This window comes from Manis pentadactyla, chromosome 17, assembly GCF_030020395.1.
Source record: "Manis pentadactyla isolate mManPen7 chromosome 17, mManPen7.hap1, whole genome shotgun sequence".
Classification (NCBI taxonomy): domain Eukaryota; kingdom Metazoa; phylum Chordata; class Mammalia; order Pholidota; family Manidae; genus Manis; species Manis pentadactyla.
The window spans coordinates 34,076,688-34,088,845 of record NC_080035.1 but is presented as its reverse complement, the minus strand read 5'-3'; the positions used below and the strand labels follow the sequence as shown (position 1 = coordinate 34,088,845).

At 38.3% G+C, this 12,158-nt stretch overlaps 1 protein-coding gene across 4 annotated transcripts in view; it reads right to left on the bottom strand.

Annotated features, from left to right (window-relative positions):
• Window positions 1–3,494: 3,494 nt before the first annotated feature.
• Window positions 3,495–12,158, bottom strand: part of BORA (BORA aurora kinase A activator) — a 30,894-nt gene continuing 22,230 nt past the window's right edge. For 3 of the 4 annotated variants that reach the window (XM_036893590.2, XM_057494407.1, XM_057494408.1), the window contains 2 exons: window positions 4,725–4,837; window positions 3,558–3,765 (listed from right to left, as the gene is read on the bottom strand). In XM_036893590.2, coding sequence (XP_036749485.2) covers window positions 4,751–4,837 — 87 coding nt within the window. In that variant the 3' untranslated portion in view covers window positions 3,558–3,765; window positions 4,725–4,750. Of the gene's footprint in view, window positions 3,766–4,724; window positions 4,838–12,158 lie in introns of all 4 variants that reach the window. The other variant, XM_036893591.2, reaches the window with a different exon arrangement.

The window sequence follows — 12,158 nt, the reverse complement described above, 5'->3', positions numbered from 1 at the left end:
CCTTTTTTTTCCCAGCCCTTATCCCTCCCTTCCCACCCATCCTCCCCAGTCCCTTTCCCTTTGGTAATTGTTAGTCCATTCTTGGGTTCTGTGATTCTGTTGCTGTTTTGTTCCTTCAGTTTTTCTTTGTTCTTATACTCCACATATGAGTGAAATCATTTGGTACTTGTCTTTCTCCGCCTGGCTTATTTCACTGAGCATAATACCCTCTAGCTCCATCCATGTTGTTTGGTTTGCTAATATTTTGTTGAGGATTTTTGCATCTATGTTTTGTATCAGGAATATTGGTCTATAATTTTACTTTGTACTGTCTTTGGTTTGGGTATTAGAGTGATGCTGGCCTCATAGAATAAGTTTGGAAGTACTACCTCCTACTTTTTAGAATACTTTAAGAAGGATAAGTATTAGCTCTTCAGGTACTTGGACTTACGTCTTTTGGGATTTTTTTGGTTACCGATTCTATTGATGGTTATTGGTATCTTCAGATTTTGTGGAAGATATTTTTTTCTAGGAAGTCCATTTTTCCTAGGTTGTCCAATTTATGGCATATAATTTTCATAATTTCTAGTAATTCTTTGTATTTCTGTGGTATCTGTTGTGACTACTATTTCTTCATTTCTGATTTTACTCATTTGCGTACTCTTTTTTTTTCTTGATAAGTCTGGTTTGGGGGCTTATCTAAGAACCAGCTCTTAGTCTCATTAATTTTTTTCTATTGTTTTATTCTTCTCTGTATTGTTTTTGCTTTGATCTTTATTATATCCCTCCTTCTACTAACTTTGGGCTTCATTTGTTCTTCTGTTTCTAGTTTCTTTAGTTGTGAGTTTAGACTGTTTATTTGGAATTGTTCCTGTTTCATGAGGTAGGCCTGTAGTGCTGTGTCCTTCCCTTCCCTCTTAGAACTGCCTTTGTGGCATCCTACCTATTTTGAGCTATTGTGTTTGTTTTTATTTGTCTCCATATATTGATCTGTTTAAATATGGTCATTGATCCACTGATTATTTAGGAGTATGTTGTTAAGCCTCCATGTGTTTGTTGAATTTTTTGTTTTTTTTGCGTGATTGAGTTTCAATCCATTGTGGTCGGGGAAGTTGCCTGACACAATTTCAGTCTTTTTTAATATATTGAGGCTCTTTTTGTGGCCTAGTACGTCATCTATTCTGGAGAATGTTCCATGTACACTTGAGAAGAATGTACACTTGAGTAGAATGTTCTGCAGATGTCTGTTAAGTCCATCTGTTCTCATGTATTTTCCAGTGTTTATTTATTTTGTCTGGTTGATCTGTCTGTTGAGTGGTGTGTTAAAGTCTCCTACAATGAATGTGCTATATTCCCTTTCTCCCTTTAATTCCATATTTTACATATTTAGGTGCACCTATATTGGGTGCATAGATATTTATGATTATGTCCTCTTGTTGGACTGACCCCTTGTCTCATTACTTTCTTTGTTTTCAAATCTATTTTATTTAAGTACTGCTACTCCTGTTTTTTTCTCCCTATTATTTGCATGAAATATCTTTTTCCATCCCTTCACTTTTAGCCTGTGTATGTCTTTGGGTCTGACATGAGCCTCCTCTAGGCAGCATATAGATGGGTCTTGTTTCTTTATGCATTCTGCCACTGTCTTTTGATTGGTGCATTCTGTTCATTTACATTTAAGGAAGTTATTGATAGGTATGTACTTATTGCCATTTTATTGTTTTCTGTTTGTTTTATAACTCATTTCTGTTCCATTCTTCCTCTCTTATACTCTTCTCTTGTTATTTGGTGATTTTCTTTAATGTGGTTGAATTTCTCTTTTTAAATTTTTTGTTTATAGGCTTTAGGTTTGTGGTTACCAACGATTAAAGGATAACTTCCTTCCTACTCCACCCGCCTTGATGCCTCCCCCTCCCCCCAACTATTTTGCTATTACATTGAAGGCAGCCACAGCCAGTCTGTAAACAAACTAGTATGGCTATGTTCTAACAAAACCTTATTTATAGACATGGAAATTTAAATTTTATAATTTTCATGTGTCACAAATATTATTTGATTTCTACCCTTTGTTCAACCATTTTGCCCACTGGCCATACATAGTTTACCTCCAGTAGAGAAAAAGGGAGGCTCCTTGGTAAAATGAGGCTGTGACTGATGTCTACCTTTCCAAGTTTGTTATCTTGGGTCTCATTTATGAGAAAGGCCTAATTTAGGTATTATTAGTCCCTGTTGAATATTTGAAGATGACCAGAAAACTTACTTTCACCCTAAAGCCTCTTTCTTGGTACTCTAAAATGTGTTCTTAGGCTAAGCAGCTTTCATGGAGTATTTCATTTAAAAAGCTCTGCTGGCTAAGACTGTTATCCCCATTTAAGAGAAGGTGGAAGTTTCATGGTCCAGATTAAGTAGTGACAGAGAAGGGATTTGAATACACATTATAATCACTTTGTTCTTTGTCTCTTGACATGAGTGAGCTATTTAAAAAATATAGCCAGGGAAGTTCCTAATGTTAGGATCTAGAACTCTTCTTACAGTACAATATATTGATTTTAAAGCCTATTGTTAAGGACTCAACTTCCTAACACTGTCTTTAGCAGAGGACCTAGTGCCTAAGGGCTTTCATGGTTAGTGTACTGGGAGAGAGGGTGAGCCATATATACTTTTGGCAGGTTAGCAATAAGTTAACAGAGTGCCAAAAAGGAAGAAAATGACACAATGATGTCTTTATTTCCTAGGGGTATATATAAATTAATTACTCTCTTTCAAAAGAGACCATTTTTAAAAGGTGATTTGCAAATACAAATATATGTTCTCCAAAGGTAAAGATATTTCAAAAAATTTATATACCCATTCTACTCCCAAGATGAATACAAGTTTTTAAAAAATGAGTTAACATGTCTGCCCAACTGTAAATTCATCAGTCTAAAGCCCTGCAGGAGCCCCACTATCACGCAGTCCCCATTTGTCCTGGTTCTCCTGAGCTCTTACTCCTCTCCCCAGCCAAATCTGAGTGGGAAAGGATGTCCCTGCCCTAGGGATGGAGATATATTCGGGCAGCCCCCTTTTACCCCTGCTAACAATAGCAATACATGATACTAAGATGCTGGTAGAACTACCTTTCTAGTACTTATATTTTTTAAGTAGTAGCTAGAGCATTATCCACTGGGACTAAAAATTTCTACACAGAAATGAACAAATAGTTTAAGAATAAAAATTTTTGGAAACCTGCTTTACCTCATTTCTACCTCTTCCTTAAGTGTGTTTATATCTAAATCAGATTTATTTCACATAGGTTATAAACATAAATTCATGTGCCTATTCACATTTTTGTGTAAGATAACAGTACCTTCACAGTTCCTCATGTCCTCAGAACTGCTGCTAAATTCAGTGCCTTCAATGAGCCTTACTAATAACTAGTCCATGAGCCTATGGGATAGGAGCATAATCACAGCTCGAAGGTTTTTCGTTGTTAGACACGTCACTCAAGGTAAGTACAAAAATATTTATTCGTCAAAATTGTACTTGGGCAACTTGTTGAAAGTTCCAGGAGCTTGTCTGTTTTTCTATGTCACTAAGCCCTTGATTTTTCACATTAAGGAGGGAAAGAAAAACAGCTAAGCATGTTAGTGGAAACAACTTTTTCCCAATCATGATCCCATTATTGTTCCTGTCCATAAAAAGTATGCGAGGAGCTGTTCAGCGATAGTCTTTGGTCCTGAGGTATTCCACACTGCTGCGTTGAGGATTTGCTGTTTTCATCTAACACCTCTGTGTTGTGTGATCCTGCTGTGGAAGACAAAGAAGAAAATATCTTACAGTTTAAAGATGACCATTCAAGGATGCAACTATTGTGTGAACTGTTTTTAAACCCTGAATGCTAATTTCCTTATGCTCCTTAAGCCAGTCTGTAAACAAACGAAGAAACAAAGGAAACAGTGAAGATAAGGTTTTTTTACAAATCAATATTCTGTGTCAAAAAGTACTGTATCTTAATGTTTGCTTGCTTTTAAATGGACGACAGCCCCACCTCAAAATGGAGGAATGGGAAAATGAGGTGGCCTCTTTATTAAACTTAATACTCCTTTGGAGAATTATATTCAGTTGCACACTTGTGGATGTTTACTGGGTTTATTAATATATTGACATAAAAATCAAAGATTCTCCTGATTTCATGCCTAAAATGAATGGTTTCTTCAAAGACCTTTTAGTTAGTAGCCATCCTTTCTAAGAAGGTTCAGTGAATATCCTAATCAATAGTATGACTTTGTATAAATACTTAGTATTTAAGATATGTATGTGTCAACTCATTCAGAGCATCTAACTATACAGGCTTTTGGATTTTAAGAAAGGGCTTACCTTTGTTCTTAATGTGATGTGTAACTATTTACCTCTCTAATAATAAAAATTCTATGTTTAGCTTTAAGACAATATTAGAGGCAAAAACCACATGACTCTAATTCTGTTTAGCACCCCCTACTCCTCTTCCCTTCTAGTTTTAAGGAACTGGTTTCAAGCACCCATTTCAAAGAAGGGCTAGGTCTGCCTTTCATCTCTTCTACACTCAGCACGAGTTAGGAAAATGAAGTATTTTAAAAACCACCTTCTGTTAAAAACTTGAGAAAGGATGAAGCATAAACATAATTAAAGCTTTAAGCAAAATGGAAGAAAAAATAGACTGGAAAAAGTCACATTTAGCAAATATGTATAATCTACAACAATATCAAGCTTTCTCTGTCTTTCCATACCTTTGTATTAGACTTGAGAATTATTCTCAATTTCCAAGGTTTGTATCACTTTCTGTCCCAACCATATCTATAATATTGCTTCCACAGTTTTGTGTGTTATAGCCACTATCCATCTGACAGGAACAAGGATGAGGAAAAAAACAAGGATAACATCACAAACTGTAATTCACTTACCCATCAAATTTACTTGAAGAAATTTTATGTTCAAATCTTATTTAAATATATAAAATGATTCATGTAACTTAAGTAAATCACTATGTATTATCACAATTCAGTACTTAATATACTGAACGAAATTTAGAACATACAAACAAAAGGAAGTTCTACATAGCACTGACTGTTCTTCAAAGCGGTCACTTGACAATTCCTTCTAATAAAATACATCCTGTAATTTCCTCTAGAATCTGAACGAGCCACTAAGAGCATATTGTCCTGTTACTCTGATCACACCCAGTACATGAAAGAGGATTAAAATCAACTGCATCTTCCAACTCCTTTAGCAATCTTGTTTCTAAATAGCTGGATTGTATCACTAAATAAAATTTACCTAGAGGCATATTATCTTTAAGAGTATTCCAAATTACACACTTTTTAAAAGTGCATTACATTACATTCACACCCACTGTTAAAATAAAAATCCTAGCTTCAGAAGAGTGGAAGAAGGATTCCTTCAGTTCTGGTACATACAGGGTGGATATTTACTGTGGGTCTTGAAGAGTGCCAGGTCCTGTATGGCACTCAATACCAGTCTTATTTTCTCCTTTGAACGTCACAGATGAGGAAGCCAAGACTCAGAAAGGCTAACTTTCACAGTGTCAGAATGAGGTGGTGGAGAGCTGAGGCTCTAAATCCCCGTCCACGTGCATCTTCCTGCACAGAGCTGAGCTCCAGACTCTACAGAACCCACAAGGGGCTCACCTTGCACTATAGTCTTTCTCTGCAACTCCTATCACAGACATGAGCATATAGCCTTCAGAGTATATTTTATCATAATCTTAAAAACGTTTCCAGTTTTCAGGGGTGGATGCTTGCTTACTATTGGCAGTGAAGTTCCATTTGAAAAAAACCCTTATGACATTACCTTGTTCTTCATTTGACAGCTATTGGTCAAAATATCAGACTGCTTCCAGAGAATCTATCTGCCAGTGACTCTTCCTTTTCCTTACCAGTGCCAAACAACTGGCCTCTCTAACTCAATACTAACACACAGCTGAATATATCAAGGGAATGTGTCCCATGCTACATGAAGTGCAGGGTCACTGGGAGCCTGTAAGGTGGTGGCCGACTGCTGGCTCTCCTCTAAGCCACTGCTAATGTCAGCGCCTCCTACTAACACAGCCGCCAGACAGCAAAAGCCCAGCATTGGCATCATGTTAAACAGCTGAGAAGGATGAGGCGATGAGAAAGTAATGCTTCATTCACTGTCAGGCGGATCTATTCACTGTCTGGTGGGATCAAGTGGATCCCACTGTCCATAAAGAACACAATAAGTCTTAGTTCTCATGGCAATGTTTGTATTTTTCCAGCTGGACTATCAGTCTTTAAATGCTGTCTCTATTGCCAACCACCCAACACCCTGTTACTAGATTTTTCTCTCACAGAAATCATACTGTCTTTTCGAAACCTTCAAAGGTTCATAGCTGACAAGAGTTATAGCTTGTGGTTCATCCCTTGAAATATGGCCTAAGCTCTTGAGACCTTCCCCCAGCATTCTCATCCTCTCATCCTCACCATACTGTCCCTCTGGCTTGCTGACTTACAGACCACTTTGCCTCCTATTACTTAACTGAAAACCAGTCATGTTCAGGCATTGTTAGTTTCCACATATTAACTCCAGTCTGAACCATGCTGTACTACTATTTACCCTATAATCCTACTATTATCCTCCATTTCAAATAAGAGGGGGCATGCTCAAAGAAGTCACTTTCTGAAATTTCTAAAACTAATAGAGCTAGGAAGCAAACTGAAACACCATTTGACTTTCCCAAGCCCATGTTCTTTAAAGCCATGCTATCCCCCCAGCTGCAAATATTGCACCCATGTCCATCCCAGACCTCTGCCCTTCTGTAAAAGTGGAAGGGTTACCTCTGCTAATTCTACCAGAGGTCTAGATTCTATCCCATCCTGCATACCTCAGTCCCTCAGGTTTTACAGATGACATCTATTGCAGCTACTGTTAGTTATGAGGATTGGATTCTGACTGTAAAATACTTGGCCTGGTCTCTGTTATTTGAAAAAGATACATAACTGAGGGGCAGAGAAGATGGTGGTGTGAGTAGGGCAGCGGAAATCTCCTCCCAAAACCATATATATTTTTGAAAATACAACAAATACAACTATCCCTAAAAGAGAGACCAGAAGATACAGTATAACAGCCAGGCTACATCTACACCTGTGAGAACCCAGCGCCTCACGAAGGGGGTAAGATACAAGCCGCAGCTCAGCGGGACCCGAGCACGCCCCTGACCCAAGCTCCCTGGCGGGAGGAGAGAAGTCAGAGCGGGAAGGGCATGGGAGCCCAGGACTGCTAAATACCCAGCCCTAGTCATCTGCACTGGGAGTGCAGACACACAGCGTGTGGTGTGCTGGATAATAAGGAAACGAAACAGTAAAACCTGTGAACAGGTTCCCACAGCCGGTGCCCCTGGGACAAAAGTAAAGCGAGTGCCTTTTGAAAGTCTTAAAGGGACAGGGACCCCACAGCTGGATGGAAGCGTCCCAGCACACTCAGCTCAGCAGTTGGGAATCCCAGGGAACTCCAGGTGCCCTAACTCCCTGGGAGGCAGTGCAGCTCTGAGGCCCCTCACGGAGATAAACAGCCTCCCACCCATTCCCCCTCTGGCGCAACTGCGCCATAGCGGAGTAGCAGCCTGAGACTGGCCATGCCCAAAGCAGCTGCGCAGAGCCTCCCCCACAGCCGCCTGGGCCAGACTAAGAGGCCCCTATGGCGTGCAGCTGCCCAGCACAAACCGCTAGGGGTCGCCATTCTTGCAGGAGAGGAAAGCGATGAGCAAGCAGAAAGGGACTTTGTTCTCCCAGCTGACACATGCGCCAACTGCCCACAGCTACCTCTATCGACCATGAAAAGGCAGAAGAATTTGATACAGACCAGAATAACCCAGACATCCCCTGAGAGGGAACCTGGGGAGATAGATTTAACCAATCTTCCTGGAAAAGAATTCAAAATGTCATAACCATGCTGATGCACTGCAGAGAAAAAATGCAAGAGCTAATGGATAAAATTGGGAGGGAGAATACAGAAATAAAACAATCTCTGGAAGGACGTAAAAGCAGAATGGATGAGGTGCAAGAGGCCGTTAATGGAATAGAAATCAGAGAACAGCAATGCAGAGAAGCTGACGCAGAGAGAGATAGAAGGATCTCCAGGAACGAAAGAATATTAAGAGAACCGTGTGACCAATCCAAATGGAACAACATCTGCATTATAGGGGTACCAGAAGAAGAAGAGAGAAAAAGGGAAAGAAAGTGTATTTGAAGAAATAACTGCTGAAAACTTCCCCAAACTGGGGGAGGAAATAGTTACTCAGACTACAGAGGCACACAGAACTCCCAACACAAGGGACCCAAAGAGGACAACACCAAGACACATAATAATTAAAATGGCAAAGATCAAGAACAAGGACAGAGTATTAAAGGCAGCCAGAGAGAGAAAAAAGGTCACCTACAAAGGAAAACCCATCAGGCTATCATCAGCCTTCTCAACAGAAACCTTACAGGCCAGAAGAGAATGGCATGATATATTTAATGCAATGAAACAGAAGGGCCTTGAACCAAGAATACTGTATCCAGCACAATTATCATTTAAATATGAAGGAGGGATTAAACAATTCCCAGACAAGCAAAAGTTGAGGGAATTTGTCTCCCACAAATCACCTCTACAGAGTATTCTACAGAGACTGCTCTAGATGGAAGCACTCCTAAGGCTAAATAGATGTTTTTAAGGCTAAAAAGAAAAAAAAATCATAGCAAAGAAAGCAGACCAACCAAATACTAACTAAAGGCAAAAAATAAAATCAATTACCCACAAAAGCAGTCAAAGGAAACACAAAAGAGCACAAAATAAAACACCTAGCATATAAAGAAAGGAGGAGGAGGAATAAGAAGAGAGAAAAATAAAGAATTATCAGACTGTGTTTACAATAGCTCAATAAGTGAGCTAAGTTAGACAGTAAGATAGTAAAGAAACTAACATTGAACCTTTGGTAACCACGAATCTAAAGCCAGCAATGGCAATAAGTACGTATCTTTCAATAATCACCCTAAATGTAAATGGACTGAATGCACCAATCAAAAGACACAGTTTAATAGAATGGATAAAAAAGCAAGATCCATCTATATGCTGCTTACAAGAGACTCACCACAAACTCAAAGACATACACAGACTAAAAGTCAAGGAATGGAAAAAGATATTTCATGCAAACAATAGGGAGAAAGAAGCAGGTATTGTAGTACTAGTATCAGACAAAACAGACTTCAAAACAAAGAAAGTAACAAGAGATAAAGAAGGACACTACATAATGATAAAAGTGTCAGTCCAACAAGAGGATATAACCATTATAAATATATATGCACCCAATACAGGAGCACCAACATATGTGAAAAAAATACTAACAGAATTAAAGGAGGAAATAGAATGCAATGCATTCATTGTAGGAGACTTCAACACAACACTCACTCCAAAGGACAGATTCACCAGACAGAAAATAAGTAAAGACACAGAGGCAGTGAACAACACGCTAGAACAGATGGACCTAATAGACATCTATAGAACTCTACACCCAAAAGCAGCAGGATGCACAATCTTCTCAAGTGCACACGGAATATTCTCCAGAATAGACCACATACTAGACCACGAAAAGAGCCTCAGTAAATTTCAAAAGATTGAAATTCTACCAATCAACTTCTCAGACCAGAAAGGTATAAAACTAGAAATAAATTGTACAAAGAAAACAAAAAGGCTCACAAACACATGGAGGCTTAACAACATGCTCCTAAATAATCAATGGATCAACGAACAAATTAAAATGGAGATCAAGCAATATATGGAAACTAATGACAACAACACAAAGCTGCAACTTCTGTGGGACGCAGCGAAAGCAGTTCTAAGAGGAAAGTATATAGCAATCCAGGCATATTTAAAGAAGGAAGAACAATCCCAAATGAATAGTCTAAAGTCACAATTATTGAAATTGGAAAAAGAAGAACAAATGAGGCCTAAAGTCAGCAGAAGGAGGGACATAATAAAGATCAGAGAGAAATAAATAAAATTGAGAAGAATAAAACAATAGAAAAAAATCAATGAAACCAAGAGCTGGTTCTTTGAGAAAATAAACAAAATAGATAAGCCTCTAGCCAAATTTATTCAGAGAAAAAGAGAATCAACACACATCAACAGAATCAGAAACGAGAAAGGAAAAATCACGATGGACCCCACAGAAATAAAAAGAATTATTGAAGACTACTATGAAAACCTATATGCTAACAAGCTGGAAAATCTAGAAGAAATGGACAACTTCCTAGAAAAATACAACCTTCCAAGAATGACCAAGGAAGAAACAAAATCCAAACAGACCAATTACCAACAATGAAATTGAAGTGGTAATAAAAAAACTACCCAAGAACAAAACTCCCAGGCCAGGTGGATTTACCGTGGAATTTTATCAGACATACAGAGAAGACATAATACCCATTCTCCTTAAAGTTTTCCAAAAAACAGAAGAGGTGGGAATATCCCAAACTCATTCTATGAAGCCAATATCACCCTAATACCAAAACCAGGCAAAGACCCCCAACAAAAAAGAAAACTACAGACCAAAATCTCTGATGAACATAGATGCAAAAATACTCAACAAAATATTAGCAAACCAAATTCAAAAATACATCAAGAGGATCATACACCATGATCAAGTGGGATTCATTTCAGGGATTCAAGGATGATACAACATTCGAAAATCCATCAGCATCATCCACCACATAAACAAAAAGAAGGACAAAAATCACACAATCATCTCCATAGAAGCTAACAAAGCATTTGACAAAACTCAACATCCATTCATGATAAAAACTCTCAGCAAAATGGGTATAGAGGGCAAGTACCTCAACATAATAAAGGCCATTTCTGATAAACCCACAGCCAACATCATACTGAATAGCGAGAAGCTGAAAGCTTTTCCTCTAAGATCAGGAACAAGACAGGGATGCCCACTGTCCACACTGTTATTCAACATAGTACTGGAGGTCCTAGCCACGGGAATTAGACAAAATAAAGAAATACAAGGAATTCAAATTGGTAAAGAAGAAGTCAAACTGTCACTATTTGCAGATGACATGATTTGTACATAAAAAACCCTGAAGAATCCACTCCAAAACTACTAGAACTAATATCAGAATTCAGCAAAGTTGTAGGATACAAAATCAATACACAGAAATATGTGGCTTTCGTATACACTAACAATGAACTAATAGATAGTGAAATCAGGAAAACAATTCCATTCACAATTGCATCAAGAAGAATAAAATACCTAGGAATAAACCTAACCGAGGAAGTGAAAGATCTATACCCTGAAAACTACAAGACACTCTTAAGAGAAACTAAAGAGGACACTAACAAATGGAAACTCATCCCATGCTCCTGGCTAGGAAGAATTAACATCGTTAAAATGGCCATCCTGACCAAAGCAATCTACAGATTCAATGCAATCCCTATCAAATTACCAATAGCATTCTTCAATGAACTGGAACAAATAGTACAAAAATTCATATGAAACACCAAAGACCCTGAATAGCCAAAGCAATCCTGAGAAGGAAGAATAAAGTGGGGGGATCTCACTCCCCAACTTCAAGCTCTACTACAAAGCCACAATAATCAAGACAATTTGGTACTGGCACAAGAACAGAGCCACAGACCAGTGGAACAGAATAGAGACTCCAGATATTAACCCAAACATATATGGTCAATTAATATATGATAAAGGAGCCATGGACATACAATGGGGAAATGACAGCCTCTTCAACAGCTGGTGTTGGCAAAACTGGACAGCTGCATGTAAGAGAAGGAAACTGGATTATTGTCTAACCCCATACACAAAAGTAAATTCAAAATGGATCAAAGACGTGAATGTAAGTCATGAAACAATAAAACTCTTAGAAAAAAACATAGACAAAAATCTCTTGGACATAAACATGAGCAACTTCTTCATGAACATATCTCCCCGGGCAAGGGAAACAAAAGCAAAAATGAACAAGTGGGACTATATCAAGCTGAAAGGCTTCTGTACAGCAAAGGACACCATCAATAGAACAAAAAGGTATCGTACAGTATGGGAGAATATATTCATAAACGACAGATCCGATAAAGGGTTGACAACCAAAATATATAAAGAGCTCACGCAAGTCAACAAACAAAAAGCAAAT